This window comes from Medicago sativa, chromosome 2 (assembly GCF_051527215.1).
Source record: "Medicago sativa cultivar Bolivia chromosome 2, Bolivia_mono, whole genome shotgun sequence".
In the NCBI taxonomy this organism is placed as follows: Eukaryota; Viridiplantae; Streptophyta; class Magnoliopsida; order Fabales; family Fabaceae; genus Medicago; species Medicago sativa.
In genome coordinates, this window is record NC_140750.1 from 3,905,641 (window position 1) to 3,920,135 (window position 14,495).

At 29.2% G+C, this 14,495-nt stretch overlaps 1 protein-coding gene across 1 annotated transcript in view; it reads left to right on the forward strand.

The window, feature by feature from the left end:
- The first annotated feature begins 6,152 nt into the window (after window positions 1-6,152).
- The window catches only part of LOC146943741 (uncharacterized), a 39,901-nt gene continuing 31,558 nt past the window's right edge, over window positions 6,153-14,495 (forward strand). The window contains exons 1-2 of the mRNA XM_085747733.1: window positions 6,153-6,234; window positions 7,020-7,112. Coding sequence (XP_085603859.1) covers window positions 6,153-6,234; window positions 7,020-7,112 — 175 coding nt within the window. The remainder of the gene's footprint in view (window positions 6,235-7,019; window positions 7,113-14,495) is intronic.

Sequence of the window (14,495 nt, forward strand, 5' to 3'; positions counted from 1 at the left end):
TAGAATTCATGCACCATATTCAAGGTGGCATTTACCATCGGAAGGGCTAATCCCTTCCCACCATGGGAAAGCTCCTTTTTTATGTACACCTGGCAGTCTAACAGGTTGAAAGAACTTTTTGTTGGTCACTTCCCTTGAACAAACAAAAAAGAATACAATATTATATTAAACTTGGTATTACACCTCCCTTGTAAATTGGTTTGCTTTATACCCCATCAAAATCATCTCTCACTTTATGAATATTGTAGGTGTGTTTTTCTTAATAAAAAATAAAAGAATAGTTGCATTATACCATTGTTACGTTATGTTTTTTTTTGTTTTGCAGATGTTACGTTATATTATTTTTTAAGATATTTACATTCAATTTTTTTATAGATAAGTTTTATTTTTTGTTACATAGATAGAAGAGTTACCTCCAGATTTTTTTAATGTTTAACTTTAATAAATTTAAAAAATTGAAATAAAATAATATTAAAATAAGATTTTAGAAAATAAAATTTATTTAAACAATAATAACTAAAAGACATATTATATTAATGTCCTCGTGAGCTTAACTCAGTTGGTATGGACAGTGCATAAAATATGTAAGGTCTAGGGTTCGAACCCCGACCACCACCAAAAAAAAATTAAATTAATAAAATTATAAATTAAAAAAAGCTCTTTTATATCATTTTATAATAATTTACGATAAATTAAAAAAAGTTCTTTTATATCATTTTATAATAAATATACTAAAATAAAATGAAAATAAATACTAAAATATAAAATAAAATATAATATATACTAAATAATATATAAAAAGATATATTGAATTAATAAAAGGTCTAAAGGTGTGTAGAAAACCCAATAAATAAAATAACATTTTCTCTATACTATGTGGGGTTCGAATTTTTGGTAAATGTCAAAAAACAAAAAGTTAAGAAAAGGTTAAAGGTAAACAATCTCAACCATTCAATTTTTTTAATAATATATTTATGGTCAAAATCTTTCTTTCCCATGGTAGGAAAGGATTAGACCTTCCCATGGTAAATGCCACCCATATTCAAAGGGTGGCATTTCACACGGGAAAGAGAAATCCTTTCCCACCATGGGAAAGTTTATTTTTACCATTAAATTAAGTAAGGAGTATAATATTATCATAGACATTCAACACACTATCTCCTACCACTCTTCTCTCTCCTCATCCCCAACAACAACATCAAACACACCCTTCTCTCTTCAATATCCACGCTATCGTTGTTTCTTCACACTATGAGCATCAGATTTAAAAATTCATCCATACTTTATAGTTTATACCAATTATTTGTTTGACATTATGTATTCTATCTTACATATTTAATTTGATGTGATTCTTCTCATTGGAATCTCACAATAAAAGAAGGTAAATCTGCAGAACAAATCATCACCTGCATCACTATTTCACTCTAATCTCACACTTCTCCTTTCAAATTCGCGAAATTTCTTGGTCCCTCAATCTGTATTCAAAACGAAATCTATGAAGAATGAAAGAGTTAGCCATGTTCTTATGGAACTAAAGATATTGAATGAGTGAAAAATTGAGTGAGATGTATTTGAAATAATTTTGAGGAATAGGTTTTTTGTGATGAATATTGTTGTGTTCAGGTTTGAATGTTTTGAAACAGTATTGTTGATGTGTTTAACTTGAACCATGAGATAGAAATTGAAATGAAATTTGTTCTTTGTTTTGGATCTAAGAACACAATATTTTCTGGTGGAATTGACAATTACTATGGAATGTAGTTCAAGGATTCATTTAAAAATGAATAATAATGAGTGGATTAATAAAAGATAACTGATGCCAATGAATAAACAAGGGAAGAAGGATATTTGGGACTGCTGGGTTAGATGGTGTTGCTGGTGGTGGAGGGTGAGTGAGGGATATGGAGGAGAAAGAAGAGTGGTGGAGATAGTGTGTTGAGTGTCTATGATAATATTATACTCCTTATTTAATCTAATGGTAAAACTAAAACTTTCCCATGGTGGGAAAGGATTCCCCTTTCCCATGTGAAATGCCACCTATTCAAAGACTTGATTTCATGAAAAGTTCTAAGAGGTCAACAACGATGAAAAAAAAAGAAAACTAGTGTAGTTTATAAATCATATATTTGTAAACTACTTTTAGGAGAAGGAAGGTTTTCTCATTTGTTTTCTACGTCCTCTTGGTCGATTTTGTGCGAGTGAATAGTTCCTCATTTTTTACTTCCTTGTATTTGTGTTGATGATGTATAAAAAAGGTGAGATGTTTGAGCTTTTTCCTTGCTCTTTGATGATGATTTATGTTATCATTATTGTTGTTGAAGGATTAAAAGTCAATAATTTTTATTTCTTATCTTTAAAGTAGTTTGACAAGGATCGATGATATTTTGATTTCTAATAGGTTTCACAAGTTTTGATGATTTCAAAAATGTTCCTAGAGCTCTTGAGTAGAAAACAAAGTACTTGTTTCCATGATTATTGAGTAGTTGAGCATGGTATGATAATCAATAATTTAGAGGGTTCAAGGTAAACAACTTCCATTTATTACGTTATATTTTTAATCTTTGTGTTTTAAAATTGTATCATCGATGTTAAAGGTCAAAGCTTTCATATCAATGGTTGTATTTGTGTTGTATTTTTTTTCCTTCTATTTGTTAATGCAGTGAAAACTATTTTAGAATCGGAGTGTGTAAGATATGTATCATACGATGTATGCTTAATGTATACCATATTGTTTTTGTTTTATTATGTAATTATTACAATGTTGATTTACCAAAAAAGTGGTTTTAATTTCATAAAATTTTATTTTATTTTTGACTTAATATATAAATTTCGTCAAAAGTTTCTAACAAAAGTTTGTTGTGTTTTGAGCGATAAGTTGAATGTCACCCCAATGATAAAATTTAAAATGAATTCCAATTTTGATGAAGATTTACTAGTAGCTTTTCGTGTTAATATTATGTGTGATTTATTGGGAGCAGGTTTACATTTTTGGTGTTAAAATATATTAAACTTTATTATTTTATTATACTCGTTGTTTGGGAAGTAAAAATTATTTTTGCAAAATGTTCACATATTTTTTTTACAAGTTTTTTCGTTAGTGAGCTAATTTGATATTGATAATTGATAAATAAGAGGTGAATAGTGATGGTGGCAAAGAAATTTTTGTAGTTTATTAATCCTTTTTTTTTTTGACCAAGTTATTAATCATATTTTTGTTAACTGTTTTTTGGGTTTGAAGTTAATTTGGAAAACTAGGGTTAACAAAGCGAGGAACTAATATAAACCAAAAATATCTACTCCTTTTCTTTCTTATAACCATGATCCCCCTTCGTCTCATAAATATCTTAGTTCATTTTATCTAATCTTTTCCTCGCAAACACAAAGTAGAAAAGTTTTGAGGGTGAAGAAGTGAATGGAGTTTGAAGAAGGTCGGGGTCAACTAAGAAGAAGTAAGTTTTTCTCCTTTATTTTCTACCTCCTCTTTGTTGATTTTGTGCTAGTGAATAATTTCTCATTTTTTACTCAGAAGTATCCTTGCGTTTGTATTGATAATGTATAAAAAAAAGGTCTGAGCTTTTTCCTTACTCTTTGATGTTATTGTTGTTGAATAGAAAACTAATTTGTTTCTTGATTTCATATCTTCATAAATTAGTTAATTAAATTATTCTGTCAAAAACAAGTTAGTTAATTTATTATCGTCAAGTTTCAAAGAAGTGTTACAAAGATAGGTGATGTTTTGATTTAAAAAATGTTCACTTGTTTTGATGATTTTTAAAATGTTCATAGAATTCTTGAACAAAAAAAATACTTGTTTTTATGATTATCGATTAGTTGAACATCATACAATGGTCACTAATAAAGATGGTTGAAAGTGAAAAAAAAAACTTCCATTTTTTTTGTTTCAACTTTTAATCTTTCTGATTTAAAACGTTATCCTTGATTTTTTTTTTTTTAGAGAGTTATCCTTGATGTTAAAACTCCAACCTTGACTATCCTGGGTTGTATTTGTGTTGTATTTTTTTTTCTTTCTATTTTCTAATATAGTGAAATTATTTTAGGATGGGAGGAGTGTAAGATATGTTTCATAGGATATACATTTAATGAATACTTGTTTTATTTTGTATAATTATTACGGTGTTAGTTTTTTATTTTAATTTCATAAATATAAAATTATATTTTTGATGTAATATAAATTTTTTATTAGTCTTTGGGTTTTTTTTTTGAAGAAATTTATTACTCTTTGGGTTAAATTTTATGGAAATTTTGTAACAAATTTTTTCCGTGTTATGAGAGACAAGTTAAATGTCACCCCAGGAATAAAGTCAAAACAAAATCCGATTTCAATGAAAAGGAGGAATAGTCGTTATTTCACCATTTGAATTTAAATTTAGCTTCTTAATATATATGTTTTGTGATTTATTGGAAGTGAGTTTATATTTTTCATTGTTAAAAATATTTAAATTGATTATTTTATTATACTCGTCATTTGTTAGATAAAAATTAATTTTGTGAAAAAATTGTTCATATGATTTTTCAAGGACAAATTTTTATCTTTAGTGAGCTAATTTTACATTAATATTAGATAAATAAGAGGTATGTGGTAATTAAGAAGACTTCTGTATTTTTTTAATCATTTATGTTTGTAAACTATTTTTTTGGTTTGAAGATAATTAGAAAAACTAGGGTTAACCAAGCGAGTAACTAACTAGATAGAACGAAAATATTTACTCTCTTTCTTTGATATGACAATGAGCCCTCTTCTTCTCCCATAGATATTAGTTCATCTTATCTCTTCATTTTCTCACTAACACAAAGAAAAAAAGTTACAAGAGTGAAGAAGTAAAAGTGAAGAAGTGAGGGAGTTTGAAGAAGGTCGGTTGCTAGTAAGAAGAAGTAAGTTTTTCTCTTTCATTTTCTTGTGAATATGTGAGGGAGTTTGAAGAAGGTCGGTATCTGGTAAGAAGAAGTAAGTTTTTCTCTTTCATTTTCTTCCTCATCTTAGTTGATTTGGTTTGAGTGAATAATTTCTCATTTTTCACTCAAAGTTACCTTGTGTTTGTGTTGATGATTGTGTTTGTGTTGATGATGAAATAAACAAGAATCATGATTACCTCCCCCATCTTTTTCTTAAAAATCATAGACTTTTATGTAAAAAAAAATAAGGGTGAGATGTTTGATCTTTTTCCTTGCTCTTTGATGATGATTCATGTTTAATTGTTTTTTTTAATTGTTATTGTTGGGTAGATTAGTTGATTTATGGTTGTCATGTTTCAAAGAAGTGTCACAAAGATTAGTATGTCTTATCTTTTAAAAAATAAAGGGTAGATTAGTTGATTTATGGTTGTCATGTTTCAAAGAAGTGTCACAAAGATTCAATATGCATGTTTTAATTTCAATAGATTTCACATGTTTTGATGATTTTTAAAATGTTCATAGGGTTTTTGTAAAGAAAATCAACCATTTGTTTTCATGATTATTGAGAGTTGAAAGTAAAAAACTTTCATTTTTATGTTAAATATTTTAATTTTTGTTCTTAGAATTTCAAATAAGTCTTAATCTGAAAGATTTAAACTTGAATATCTAGGGCTGTAAAAGATGCAACTTTACTTAATTAATATTTTTTTTATCTTCAACTTTCTTCAGGTGGTGGTTTTTGTTTTCCAAAGAAAATTTCTTAACGTGTTAATTATCGCTTAACCACTTTACTTAATCGATATATCTTTTTTATAGTAAAATACTCTTATTCAAATCAATAAATTAATTGCCTTATTCGATCAATAAATTAACTAAACGCTTTACACTTTTTTATTTATCTAGTTTTTTTTTTTTGAATAAATTTATCTAGTTGATCTATAGTTGAAAACAAAAAACAGATAAATTATATTTTGATTTTTTAAAATATCAAATATTTTCGCTCTTTTTGCTTAAAAAAGTATCTAATATTTAAAACAAATTTAAAATGCTTAGACTATGAAAAAAAAAAAAAAACAGGGTTAGCATGTAATTAAACTTCGATTTTCGCTACAAATCATTGAATACTGTTGAAACTAGAGACAAAGTTGAACGCGGACCAAGAGATCTGATTCCTATACAATTTTAGCATAATATTTTATGTACAACCACATGAAGGGGATTGGTAGACGTGATTATAAATGGCTGTACATAAAATGTGGTTGTACACAAAGGACGACAAATGTAACAACATGTACACCACACCAAACAGATCTCAAAATGGTAAGAAATATGTATAAAAGGCAAACAAAAATAATCTAGAAGAGTAACAACACCACACGAGACAGAACTGAAAATGGTAAAGTAACAAGCAATCACATAATGTGTTGCAGATGAATGTGTACTTGTGTTTGATACAAGGATAGCTTGGTGGCTGGGGTGCGGGGAGTTAGAAACTAACAATGCCAACGATGTCCATTTAAAAAAGGTTATGCTAACTAACTGGGCACATGTTAATTAAGAATTCCATATACGACAAATATTTATTATAAAACATTAATTTTCAGTATATATAAGAATAAATTGGCACAATTTTTTAGACAAAATTTTCACTTTAAATTCCTTAACATGTGTCATAAGGACATACGTTAGCATATATTTTTTTCATTGAATTTGCAAATTTTATTAGAAGCAGTAAAAAAAGAAAAAAATGAATTGTGCAAATGAAAATAAAATAAAATATATGCATCTTGTTTTTTGATGTAAACCGGGTATCCTCCGCGCACGCAACTACAGAGACTAATCTCTCAGCTTTGTGGAACCCAAATAAACGTTAAAACTCTTCCTAAGAGTTTTAACGTTGTTGTTGCATGCCTAAGGCTGAATTCGAACCAAAGACCTTGGTTAAGCTAGATGAGACCCGTGTGATCTCATTTAAGCGTTCTTGGGTATATACATCTTGTTTAATTGCGATTGAATTTGGAATGGTGCATCGAAAAATATTCTATATATTTATTTTTTTATAGCCTTTTGAAGGTTTCAAGAATAAAAGGAAATGGGGGACTAAGTGCTTGAAATTTGTCTGTCTTTCAAGAGGAAGCTTCAATGCAAACCACAACCAAAACAAGTTCATGATCCAAAGACATTTAGGCACCAAAAAGATGATACTAATCTATATAATATAAATTTACCACCTATTTCAAGGCCTCTTCTCTTCTTTTCTTGACAAGTGTCACCATTTTTAAAGGTTTTAAGGTTTCATTCAAAGAGCGAGATGTGGCGCTCTAATCTTCTTATATTCTAATGTTTTATTTATGGAAATGTTATAATTCAATATTTTTTTTTTGGAAGACCAATTAAATTGTGTTATTATATGTTATTTTTTTATGGAAATGTTACAATTCAAATTTTTTTTTTGGAAGACCAATGATATTGTATTATTATATTATTTGTATAATCGTGTAATGTAGTGTTTAGTTATCATATTAAGAAATGAAATTTTGACGAGATTGTTTTATATAATATGATATTTCAGTTATAACATGAAAATCTATATTATATAAATTTAATAATAATTTTTCTAATACAAAGTATTATTGTAACATTGAAAGATTGATACCCTATCAAATTCTTTGAGTTTTGGCCAATCCATTTTTTTTATGAACTAAAGAAACTGATGAAATAAACTAACTTTTATTCTTATTATTCATGATGGTAATGTAATAATAATATTGAGAGACAATTTTATTATTATATATTTTATAACTAATATCAAGGAGTGTTTTTTTATGAAGTAAATTAAAAAAAATGAAATTTAACCAGATTGTTTAAAATAATATCATATTTCAATTATAATATATTTTTTGTTTTGGCTGATTGGGAAAAAAAATACGATGCAATGAAATCAAAGTAGAAATGGTAGCATCATGGCTATTGGAGAAGATATTATTTCATTGTGATGTGTATTTTTTTATTTGACTGGAAGAAAAAAAAAGTTTTGGAATTAATTGGGATTGAATGGTATATTATTGAAACGGATCCTTAAACATATTCCTTGCTAATCACCATTAAGATCATATTAAAACATTCTAAAATAAACCTTAGACTTTTTTTTAAGGAAAAATAAACCTTAGACTTATTTATTTCAATTTGTGTGGTTTATTACACCCCTTTCTTTACAATCCGAGCCAAAAATAAAAAAAGCAACTTTATATCTATTAATTTTTTTTTCGGCTACAGTCCTATTGATATCATTCAATCAAAACCAGAAAAAAATTATTATATTTTTCTTAATAGCTAAGACATGAGCTCGAATTTGATTGGTCGAGTTAAGTGTGGTTGTTTTACATAATTGTCCTCTAAAATCTATTATAAATTAGACCTATTAACCAACACTTTCTTCACACCACAACTCCTTCTCTTTCTATTTCATTTCTTTCTCTTTGCGTCCTTTTCTTATCTCTCTACTAAATCGAAATGGCCCAAAGATTGACTTGATCTCTGATATATCCCTTCTAAAGAAAGCTAGAAAATCAGGGTTCGAGTCGTTCGCCTTTGGTTTGTGAGGGATATGAAAAAGAAATGATTCTAATGGACAATAATGTTGTTTAACTCAATTTTTTTGTTTATATTTTTATATCCTCTTTTCTATTATGTCTTATTTTTTTAGTCTTTTTTTGTTTCAATTTTTTTATTTGCAAATTATATTAGATCATTTCTGTTTTTTTTATCACTAACAATGATACCAATCGAATTCGTTTCTGATATCTCCCATTCGCATCAAGAAACTTGGAGTATCGATGGTCGAATCATGGTTGATTTATTTACATTTTTTTTTTGTTTATATTCTTATATCTGCTTTTCTATTATATTTTTTTATCCATCTGTTTTTTTCGTTTATATTCTTATATCTTCATGATTCTTTGCACGTCTTTGATTTATAATTTATTCATTTACTTTTTCATGAAATATAAATATTTATTTTAGTTTGTTTTCTTCATTTATTTTCTATTGGGACTTATTGAGCTTAACTTTATTCTTTTTGTCTTAATGATATAGATATATTAGTCTTAAAAGATTATCCAAAAAAAGAACTGCAACAGTGGGAGAGCTGATCCAAAAAGAACAGGGGGCTTTGTATTAGCGGGCATATACTGGCGGATATACTAGCATATTTGATATTTTCAGTTGGATGTATATATCACAATTAATGTAATTTCTAACTATTGACATAATTTATATATAATCAATGAAATTTGAAATATTACATTTAAAATATTACATTTGCCCCAAATTACATGTCGTTTTGCGAGGCAACTCAGAAAACATCTAAAACTACTACAACATCATAAAATCAAGAATCATACGGTAGTTTACAAAGTATACTGACAACGGATAACTCGGATTCAAATGTCTAATACTCTCGACAACTCTCCAAGTTCTTTGCATGCAACATAATTTGTGCTATTGGAAATAGCGATTTAATTCCCATTAATTCACTTTCATTCAAATTGATTTGGTGAGATTCAAAAACAAAGAAATTAATTCCCATTTATTTAATTGATTTTTTATATCTTTAAAATGAGGTGTTCAACCAACATATATAGTGTGACATAAATGGTAGATATATTGGACTCCTTAATCATTTTGTTTAGGTTTTTTTTTTCATCGGTGCGTATTAAAAACATTTGTTAGAGGAGATGAACCCCTTATATGAATCTTAGTATCTCGAGATGATTAATCTCCGCTGTAGTGCAAGAAAAATATCTTTGATTTGTTAAAAAAAAAATACCTTTGATTTACTCATTAAAAAATATGCGGCATTTAGGTTCAATTTATTCTACCATGATTAATTTTCAAACATGTAATTGCTCTATCTCTTAATCACTCTCATTGTTTTTTTTATCACTCATTATTTGATTGTTTCAACGCCTCGCTTGACGGCGATAGCACTAAGAGTTAGTTGAAAGCATTTACAAACCACTTTTTTTTTTGCTTGATTTTTGTGCGTGCTGGTATGTTATGTGAAACCTTTTAGGTCTTATCTATCTCGAGTAACTCCCTTTTTCCCAATTAAGTCTTATTAAAAATTCAATGTTTTTATAATATGGACTTGGAGCAAGACATGTTTTTGTATTATAATACGAGGGAAATGTAACTAAAACTTCTTTTAAGGAAAGGGAGTGTATCTTTTAACATAAGAGAGGAATGAACTATGGTTCAAGCTTCTCTTAAATGAGGTGAGAATAATTTGCTCTAATAAAATTTGTAGTAAATAGATGATAATATTCACACAATCTAAAAAGAGTTGTTCATCAAAAGAAGATAAACTTTTCTACAATTTAACATTTACAATTTAAAAAGAGTTTTTCGCAAAAAATCTAAAGAGTTGTAGATATTTAAATATAAAAAAAATTTATAAATCTGCATAACTTTCATTAGAGGGTTGCTGTTTTTTTTCTCAAGAGAAAATATCTGAAAATGTGAAACTCCACGAATTGAGAAATCAATATTTGAGTAGGCTTGGCCTCTTGGTGTTGTCTTACCAACATGGTATGCAAAATTGACATATAATTGAGTTTAATCACGTAGTAATCTTCAGCAGAAAAACGGGCAACCAAAAAAAGAGTTGTTAAAAGAAAGTGATCTTTTAGCACACTTAACAAACTGTGACTCAATTACTAGTTGAGTTGTTGTTATAGTTGTAGAGAGGATACGATACAGTTATGAAGCTTTGCAATATTGGTCTGAAGGGTTGCATTAATTGGATTTTCTTTGTATATTTTAGGACAAATAAAATTAGATAGTGTTGAAGGGTTTTAGTTGAATGCATATATTTAATAATACAAGAGAGTGAAGAAGTGAGCAAACATATAAATGAAAATACGGTGGCCGCAATTTTCTTAGATTGAGAGAGCAGACCTTTAGAAGGGAAGATGAAGAAGCTTCCGGAGTAGTAAAACCCCGCCCAATTTTTTGACGGTGGCCTGAATTTGAACCGCGGATCTTGCATATATTATGCATTGTCCATTCCAACTGAGTTAAGCTCACGAGGACAAACCCCGCCCAGTTTGTTTCAGAGTGTGCTGTTTTAGGTTGTTTATTTATGTTTTTTTTTCTTTTATTATATCCATCTAATGGCTAATATTAAGTGAAGAAGAGAGAAGGAGATAAATTTTTAGGAGAGGATCCAATTCCCTTTTTCTTTGCGTACTTTTTGTGTCTCTCTATTAAATCGAAATGGCCCCGAAGATTGACTTGATCTCTGATATATCCCCTTCTAAAGAAAATTGGACTATCAGGGTTCGAGTCGTTCGCCTTTGGTTTGTGAGGGATATGAAAAAAAGACCAACTTCCTTTCTCCTTAGAAATGGTTCTAATGTCTTATTTTTTTTCAGTCTTTTTTTTTTTGTTTCTATTTTTTTTAACCACAATTATATTAGATTATTTCTGATTTTGATCAATAAAAATGATGCCAATCAAATTCGTTTCCGATATCTCCCATTCGCATCAAGAAACTTGGAGTGTCGATGGTCGAATCATGGTTGATTTATTTACATTTTATTTTTTATAATCTAATATTAACTTTTCTATTATATTTATTTATCCATTTGTTTTTTTTTGTTTTTACGATATTTTTATCCGCATTTAAATTTAATGAGCCGAATCCTGCGAGTTTATGATATCCTTTTTTTTAAGTTAGTTATATCACATATGTAATGGTATAAAATGTTTTTCTCCAAACCGTGATCATTTATGAGATCCATTTTTTTTAAGTAAATTAATTGTATCACATATGTATGGTGTATAATGTTTTTAATATCTATATTAAAATTGCTTTTTTATTTGATAAGGTGATCGAGTCAATGCGTCTGTTAGACGTACACTCATATACAAGTATGAGAAAGAGTTGAGCGAGGACCGTGTCTTCTCCATATGGAATTTTGGTGTTGCCTCGAATGTGGGATCATATAAGACAACGAGACACCCTCATAAGATTAACTTTCAATATGGTACCAAAATAAAACAGTGCGATTATAAGTTTGTTCCTGCTAGCATCTATGTGATCGGTGACCCTCCCGAAATCTTTCAATCCCAATATGATACGGATTACTTGATTGGTAAGTTGTTTTTTTATGTTTGTTTAACGTTGATTTTTTTAGTGTTTTTTTTTATTTAGACATGTCACGCTGCTAATTAATATATTATTGTCAAATTTACCCGAAAAAAAATAAATATGAATCAATTTAATGTCATTTCATCAATTTTTTTTTTTGTAAATAGCCGATTGCATTTTAACGTTCATATTATGCGAAAAAATATAGGCTTCAAAAATATAGCCGATTGTATTTTCACACCCACAGATAATGCAAACATCAAGGTTAATGCATGACCTACTATCAACTCCACAAAAACTGTCATATATTGCTTTCCACTATATATATCTTGATTAATTTGTTCACATTTTCTGTTCTTTAATTGATTAATTTTTCACGTTATCTAGATTAGTGAGCATTCATGACATCATTTTGTAGCAGTTCCTACATCTATTTATTTTCGTGTTAAATAAATAATGGCTTGGGAAATCCTTTACAAATAAGATTATTTTTTTAGTTTGAGTTAAGCTGAAAGAAGCTTTTTTGATTAAGAATTGAGACGTAACTTTAATATCATTTTTTCCGTTGCATTGCATATATTCTCTTACTATCATTTTTAGTTTTTATGACAAAGATAGAAGTGAAAATAGGCATGTTTCAAGACATAATGATATTTTTTTTTTGCTTTCGCACCGATTTCTAACCCACCAATGGTGGGCGACTAATCCGGCTCATGTGTAGAGGCATGCACACTGGCCTGTTATACCCTAATTTTGGACCTAAAAATACTTATTCAATTCTTCTTTTCTTGCATTATAAGTCATTTGAACTGTCTCAGATCAATTGCATCTTTCTCTGCATTTTATTTCAATGTTATTTGCAAAATTCATGAAAAGGGTATTTTAGTCATTTCCTGCATTCAACTCATTTTAATCCTTGAAAATTGTTTGAGTCTTTTAAATTGGTTTGTATAAGTCCTTGTTTCAATCTCATGTCAAAATTCATTTCAAAAAATATCAGTTGAGTCATTTTCTAGTCAGTTTAGCCCCTAGGGGCATTTTAGTCATTTCCCATGATAAAATCTCTTTCAATCTTTAAGAATTTGTTTGAGTCCTTTCAAATAGTTTGAATAAGTCTTCATTTCAATTTTATGTCAAAATCCATTTCAAAAATTGCATTTGAAGTCATTTTGAGTCAGCTTTGCCCCTAGGGGCATTTTAGTCTTTTCATGTGTTAAAACCCTGTTTAAATTCTAAAAAAATTGTCTCTGAGTCTTTTAGTTCGCTTGTATGAACTCTTGCTTTAATCCCTTGTTAAAAAATCCATTTTGAAATTGCATCTGAGTCATTTTCAGTCGTTTTAGCCCCAGGGGCATTTTGGTCATTTCACACGAAATTTCGGCAGAGAGAGGTTACTTTAAAGTACCTCATTTAAGCCATTGGTTCGTTTTAGTCCGTTTTGTCAAATTTTAATCGTTTCACTTTACGTTATTTTCCGATTACCAATTTTAATTCATTTTTTTTTATTTTTATTTTTTTATTTTTAAGTCCTAAAATTCTAAAAATTGCATTTTAGTCCATATTTGTCCAAGTCATCTGTTCTGTACACGTGTCAGTGTCTTATTTGTCCACAAAAGTTTGTTACAAAGTCATGCCACATGTCATGTTCATATTGGTCCAGGCATTACTGCATCAGCCTATATAATCCAGTCATCAGTCAAAGGGTCAACAACACCATACATTCAGTGCCACATCACAGCACAATCAGAAATTCAAACACATTCTTCTCCCTCCAATTCTTCACTTAGAATACTTTTAGGACTTAATATTTTCTTTCAAAATAGCATTTAAAAATAAAGCGCGCGCGTAGAAATTAAAGACGGTTCCTATAGGTTATTATAGTCGTTATGGGTGCCTAACACCTTCCCGTAGCGAAAACAACTCTCGGACCTCGATTCTCAAGGGTTTTGCTTACTTTTTCCCTTCCCAAGAAAAAATAAGATATCACCGGTTAAAAAGGTTCAAACGTAATCAATGTTTGACACCCGAAAACCAAGATAAAACAGCTGGCGACTTCACTGGGGAGATTCGAGAGTTACGCCTAGTCTTTATTTCCACGCTTGCGCTTTGTTTCTACTTGCTTCTTTTACTTGCTTTCCTATGTGAATAAATGTTTAATTTCTTGCAAACGTGTGGGGTGAGAATATCAAAAGTCCTACACCCTGGCTGAGTGAACTTAGGATTTAGGAGGGATATAATCGACAATTCATTCCGGGGGCTGCCTCGTGTTTTGGATTATGCGATCAATCCCACATAGCTGAGGCATTTTAGGGGTGATGTTGTCGGCGCGTGTTGTCGCGTTTAGGCACTTTACTTCTAATTGTTCTATGACGCTATGAACCGTAGATAACCGAACCCATCCATGGCCATTTTCTAGGACGTAGTGCGG